Source organism: Octopus bimaculoides, chromosome 30, assembly GCF_046866305.1.
Source record: "Octopus bimaculoides isolate indiv1 chromosome 30, ASM4686630v1, whole genome shotgun sequence".
Taxonomy (NCBI): Eukaryota; Metazoa; Mollusca; class Cephalopoda; order Octopoda; family Octopodidae; genus Octopus; species Octopus bimaculoides.
The window spans coordinates 10,499,164-10,506,663 of NC_142957.1; the positions used below are offsets into that span (position 1 = coordinate 10,499,164).

At 35.9% G+C, this 7,500-nt stretch overlaps 1 protein-coding gene across 2 annotated transcripts in view; it reads left to right on the top strand.

Annotated features, from left to right (window-relative positions):
* Window positions 1-7,500, top strand: part of LOC106880077 (protein CBFA2T1) — a 144,501-nt gene that overhangs the window by 68,112 nt on the left and 68,889 nt on the right. Inside the window, exon 1 of one of the 2 annotated variants that reach the window (XM_089346361.1) lies at window positions 6,159-6,650. The exons of the other annotated variant lie outside the window; for it this stretch is intronic. Coding sequence (XP_089202487.1) covers window positions 6,614-6,650 — 37 coding nt within the window. The 5' untranslated portion in view covers window positions 6,159-6,613. Of the gene's footprint in view, window positions 1-6,158; window positions 6,651-7,500 lie in introns of those variants that run through there. 2 annotated transcript variants of the gene reach the window in all.

The window sequence follows — 7,500 nt, forward strand, 5'->3', positions numbered from 1 at the left end:
CCTTGTTAAGAAAAGTTTCTATATTCCAAGTTATTTCATGTTAAAAGTTGTTATATTTCGGTAATTTAAACCAATCACTGACGTCTATTGAGGTGAAAACAATTACTGCTGTGGTTTGTCAACAACACGTTCTGGCGGTGTAATGGGATCTTTTCCCTTGAATAAAATTAGTGCCCTTGTTTGTCAACAACAACTATCGGCGGTACTGTTATTTATGACGTCGTTCGTGCTGGTTTTAGCTTTAGGGTTTTAGGGTTAGGGTTCGGGTTTTAGTATTAAGGTTAGGGTTTTAGGGTTAGGGTTTTAGGGTCAGGGTTAGGTTTTAGAGTTAGGGTTAGGGTTTTAGGGTCAGGGTTAGGGTTTTAGGGTTAGGGATAGGGTTTTAGAGTTAGGGTCAGGGTTTTAGGGTTAGGGTTCGGGTTTTAGTGTTAGGGATAGGGTTTTAGAGTTAGGGTTAGGGTTACCAGGGACTAACGATATATACACCGCCACAAATTATTGTTGACAAAGAACAGCAGTAACTGTATTCAGCTGAATAGACGTCAGTGATTGGTTGAAATTACCGAAATATGACAATCTTTAACATGAAATAACTTCGAATATAAAATTTTTTCTCTGTTCTATAAGACAAAATGTACAAGTATACGAAGTTTTAAAGTGTCTCGGTAGAAAACACACTAAATAAAACATACATGAAAATTGGCGTCCGCCAAATCAGAAGGACCCCGTCGCTTGTTGCAGCCCCCCCGTCTTGCCAATGATTATCGATGGACATAGTGGATTCGCTGACCAAGCCACTAGCAGTTTTTAGAGCAGTCATAGTTTGGGTTTGAAACGGCAGGTACACATACTAGTTAATCCATAGGTGAGGCCCTAACAGGTGCTGGACCATAACAGATGTTACTAGTCTGGATCAGATTAGACCTGGGAACAATAGTAGCGAAGAGATGGTCCCCACGTACCTCAAAGCGCTGGAACTTCTGTACCAAGGCCTCACTCTGTGATGCAGTTTCAAGTTACACTGCATTATCAAAACTGTAATGTACTGCATCTAAGTGCACACTTACACTAAACTGGTGCAGCACTCTGCTAAACAAGCACAGTGCATCATCAAGCTACACCTATGACTGTAGTGTAACTATGTGAAGACCACCACCACTATTAATACTACTACCACCACTACCACCTATGTGGGCTGTTTCAGCCTGTTAGAAATAGCAGCTAAATGTCCCTCAAATCCCACACTGCTGTCTTTAACAAAAACCAAATTGGATGGTCACGGCTGGTATACACCAACAGCAACTATAGTGCAAAAGCATCTTCTTCATGCTTAGCTCGGTCTGCTAGAAATAGCAGCCAAATCTCCTTTAAATTGTTTTCTGTGTTTATAATTGGGACACATTAGATAAGGAAGTACTAGATATACTGTTTAGAAAAAAAATCAGCGTGATGGTCATGGCTGGGTTACTTCTGGTTGTATGTCTGTTTAGTGTGACTGACCAGCTTCTATATGGTGCTTGCTGTTTACTAGAAATAGCAGCCAAATCTCTTTCATATTGTCTTCTGTGTTTATTATAGGAAGGACACGTAAAATATCGATGTGCTAAATATGCTGCCTAGAAAAAATAAGCGTGGTGGTCATGCCTGGGATATTTTTGGTTGTGTGTCTCTCCGGTGCGCACTGAGCCTAGGGTTAAATAACTAACACTAATGGCTCAAACCAGCTTCTATACGGTCGTCTAGGTCTGCTAGAAATAGCAGCCAAATTCCCTGCAAATTGTCTTCCGTGTTTATAATAGGAAGGACACGTTTGATAAGGACGTGCTAAATATGCTCTGTGTGTGTGTGTGCGTATGTGGAAAAAAGAAATCGATGTGATGGTCACGGCTAGGATAACATTGACCAAGACCAAGTCTGTCTTGGCTGCTCTATCAAGTTGGCGATCCGGAGCTAAATATCACCCCCACCACCACTATCACTGTAGCGACAGCCGCCTCCTCCACCACCATCATCGATTCTATTGTAACTCCCACCATCACCACCATCTCCCCCCACTTCCATCGCATTAACCGCTGCATTGAAGTCACAGTCGCCACCATCATAAGAGTGGTACAACTGTCAACACCACGACCACCACCCCCATCGTTTTCACTATATCTGTCACCATCGCTATACCAGCATCACCACCATCCTCGCCACCACTTTGACTGATACACCCAGCATCAACTGCCAGTGGCGAGTAGTAGAAGTGGCAGTGTTGGTAATAGTGGGAGGAGGGAGAGAGAAAGAGAGAAAGAGAGAAGGAGGGGGATTGAGAAAGATGTGGATGGATGGATCTATCTGTCTGTCTATGTATAAATAGAGATATCGATTGAAAGAGAGAGAGAGAGAGAGAGAGAGAGAGTAGATCTATCTGTCTCCCTGTTTATAGATAGAGATATGGATAACAAGAGTCGGAGATAGAGCGGGAGATAGAGATGGATAGATTGATAGAGAGATATCCATAGAAATATATGGATAGATAAAGATTATATATATATATATATATATATATATATATATATATATAATCTTTATCTTTATATAATCTTTATATCCATATAATCTTTATCTATCTATCTATATATATATATATATATATACTTCTATATATATAGAATACTTTCTATGTATCAATCCATGCCTCTCTCATATATATATATATATATATATATATATATATATATATGAGAGAGTCGTGGATTGATAGACACATAGAAAGTGAAGAGGTACCAGCATCCGTAGTGAAATAATAAGATACACTGAAATAGAAGAGGAAGATAGAATATAAATAGTAATGGGGGAGGATAGATAGATAGATAGATACATACATACATACACACACACATATATATATATATATATATATATATATATATATATATAGATAGAGAGAGAAAGAAAGAGGGGGAGATAATAGAGTGTAGTGTGGAGAAAAGCAGTATGGTATAGTATAGCAAAGTAGGAAGATAGAGTAAGAAGATGGTGGTGGTGGCAGTAGCAGTGGTAAGAGGGAGATAGACTGAGAGAGGAAGAGGAGGAAGGGGACGAGGAAAACGTATAAAGACGAGTAGAGAGAGAGAGAGAAAAACCATGGTGAGGAGGAAGGGTTGAAGAGAGTGTAGACAGATAGATGCATAGAAATAGAGAGAGAGAGAGATGAGGAGGAGGAGGAAGAGATGACAAAAGGTGTAGAGAGAAGAAAGCAGTAACATTCTGTCTATCTATCTATCTATCTATCTATCTATCTATCTGTCTGTCTGTCTGTCTGTCTGTCTGTCTATCTATCTATCTCTCTGTCTGTCTGTCTATCTATCTATCTGCCTGTCTGTCTGCCTATCTGCCTGTCTGCCTGTCTGTCTATCTCTATCTATCTATCTATCTATCTATCTATCTATCTATCTATCTATCTGCCTGTCTGTCTATCTTTCTATCTCTAGAGAGAGAGAGTATGACATGTACACGGAGGGAGAGTATGAGGACGATTTAATAAGAATGTTAAGACACATGCGCGAGCGCGCACACACACATATAGATATATAGATAGAGAGAGAGAGAGAGAAAGGGAGAGAAAAAGAAGAAATAGGACAGAAATATAGAAAGACTCATAGAGAGAGATACATTGAGAGAGACGGGGGGAAAAGTAGAAGTAACAAACGGATTGGAGTGAGAAAGAGAGACAGAAGAGGGAAATAAAGGCTTATATAGAGAAAGACAAAGAGAGTGCGAGAGAGAGAGAGAGAGACTCATAGTGACAGAGGAGGAGGAGGAGGAAAAACTGACAAAAAGAAGCGGAGAGAAAGAGAGAGTGGTAGCTAGAGGAAGAGTTTAACAAGCAGAGTGAGAGATAGACGAAGTGCCAGAGTGGGAGGCGACATCGCCACGGTCTCCACCACCACCGCCGCTGTCATAATTAACATTAAACAGCAGCAGCAGCAGCCACTTCCTCTTCGGGAGTAAAAAACAAAAACAACAACAAGCAAAAATAAGCAAAAAAAAAAAAAACCTCTTTACAGGGGAATGTTCAGTTCACTCAAAATCAAGCTCTGAAAGAGCTGGGATATATACACAATCGGTGTGTGTATATATATATATATATATATAGTGTATATATATATATACATACTAGATCACTACTGGACATCGTCTACACCACCCCTATTATTACCAAGGAACAAGAGGGATATATATATATATATATATATATATATATATATATACATACATATACACACTGTCATATACATCCACACACACACATATATATATATATATATATATATATATATATATATATATATATATATATACAGACTTGTCATACGATCATTCTATACATACGCACATATATATACATTTGTGTTATAGTACATACACGCGATCATCATCATAATAATATACACAGTTGATATACATACTGTCAAATACTCGATTCTACACAAATATCATATATATATATATATATACAGTCAATATACTTCCATGTACCCATTTATACACGATCATATATAATATATAACACAGTTGATCGACATACTGTCGTATATTATACATGATATATACAGAATTGTTATAAACGCACACATCTATAGCATTATATAGTTATATATATATATACGTATATTGTTTACGATCATTTTTACACACACACACATTTATACATGATATATGCAGGTTTAATGTATACATGCGATCGTATATAATCTATACGCGTACACACAGTACTAAGTAGTTATATACATATATATATATATATATACACACACAAACTTATATATATTATTTATATATATATACGCACACACACACACACACACTTACACATACGTACACACAGACACACACACACACATATATTTGTAAACATACTCACATACGCGTACATTTATACGTACACTAGTAATATATATGTGTTTGCGTGTGTCTTTCAACACACACGCACATGTTTTTGAGTTTTTGCAAGCAATACTGCCAAAACCAGAGAGGAGGAATACAAAACACTATCACTACAGTGGCCAGCGGCCGTTTCTCTGCTACAATTCCTGCCATATCATTATATATGCATCCTGTATACACATGATCGCGCGTATATAAACACATATGCTTATATATAATTATATATACACACATATATATGTATAAGACAATGAAACGGTCCATAAAACATCTTTAGAAATAAATTATTTTTTTCTCATTCCTTCTCCGTAATTAGATTACATTTTTTGGATTAGCGATCTTTATTAATTATTGTCTGTTTCTATATTCTGTGATCAAGGAATTCATTAACAGGACGCGTGTGTGTGTATATATATATATATATATATATATATATATATATGCAGATACATACGCCTCTTATTTTCAAATATACATATATTATATATTTTTAATGTACACATATATTATGAAATCTACACATACACTCACGTTTATATGTATATGTATACATTGATCGATTACACGCATAAAAAATATATATAAAGACGTACGTATACACACGCCTAGCTACACAATTCATACATATTTATCTATATACACACACACATTTTGTCAAACTGCACGCATAAAAAAAAATATCTATATACACCAATACGTTGTGCATACATATACACACAAAAACGTTTATATACATACATATATACACGCATACTGTATCAAGCTACGAAAAAATATATATATATACGTATACATTTTTACACACACACACACATACCCCTATATATTCATCATATACACAAACACATGTATATATACATTCACTCGCTGTGTGATTAGTGTGTATTTAACGGATTATCATTGTTCATTGCCGGAATTTTTTACATTTACCAAAAATCGTGGATATCTTAAAACGAAATAATATATATATAAGTGATTCTGTATTGTATATGTGTGTATATATTCATATACACACACGTTTAATACCAACGGAAACCTCAACATTAAACACACACACATAATAAATATATATACATATATATATATATATATTATTAATGTTTGTTAATATATATGTCTTAACGATGGCGTAGCTGGCCGAAACTTCGAAGTCACTATCAATAATATTCTTGTTTAAGAATATATATATATATATATATATATATATATATATATATATATATATATATGTATATATATTGCGTTGAGTATTGGCATTTGTGAAGCCGGGAAAATCGAGCACCTGCTGCAAAAAGTGGTACTCAATACGCATGTTTATGTGTCTGCTGCTGTTTTAGTTGCGTGTGTATATGCGCTTGTGGCATTTTGAAACCCTGGAGATTTTTTTAAACATTTCAAACGTAACGGATGAGACACACACACACGATCGCGCGCGCGCGCACCAGATACCAGGATTATTTCTTGTGTGCGGTTCCTTCATGTTTTGTTACCAAATTTTTTCACACACACAGTCCCAGACACATGCTTCCCTCCCCCCCAAACGAAGTCCTTTGTAGTTCTTCTTCGTCGTTCTGATAATAATTAAATTAAATCTAATTGCTGATTAAAAAAAAAAAAGTATATATATATATATATATTTATTTATAAAACAAACAAAAAAAAAACACTGTCCAAAACCATGACTGGAAATATGTTAAAATTTGGTCGTCCTGTAGGTAAGTATATATATATATATATATAAATACGTGTGTGTGTATATATATATATATATGAATATATATACATTTTTCTTCATTTTATTTTATAGTCATTATATATTTGTTTTATTGTCTTTCAATTAATTGTTTTTATTCATTGTTATTATTATTGTTGTTGTTGTTGTTGTTAAGGCGGTTAGCTGGCAGAATCGTTAGCACAGTGGGCAGAATGCTCCGCAGTGTTTTACCCGTCTTGACGTTTCTGAGTTCAAATTCTACCGAGGTCAAATTTGCCTTTCATCCTTTCGGGGGTCGATAAATTAAGTACCATTTACGTACTTGGGTCGATCACCTCCCCCCCCAAAATTTCGGGCCTTGTGTCGATCTGATCGACTGCCCCTCACCTTCCCCAAAATTTCGGGCCTTGTGTCTAGTGTAGAAAAGATTATTATTATTATTATTATTATTATTATTATTATTATTATTATTATTATTTGACCGCGAGCTAGCAGAATCGTTAGCACGCTGGGCAAAAATAGTTTGTCGTTGGGTTCTGAGTTCAAATTCTGCCGAGGTCGACTTTGCTTTTCATCCTTTCGGGGGTTGATTAAATTAAATAAGTACCAGTTACGCACTGGGGGTTGATGTAATCCACTTAATCCCTCCTCCCAAATTTGAGGCCTTGTGCTTCTAGTAGAAAGGATTATTATTATTATTATTATTATTATTATTATTATTATTATTGCTGTGAACTGGCAGAATCATTAGCACGCCGGACAGAATGCTTGGCATTTCTTCGAACTTAACGTACCGAGATCAAATTCCCCTAAGGCCAACCCTGCCTTTCGTCTCTTCAGGGGTCAGTAAA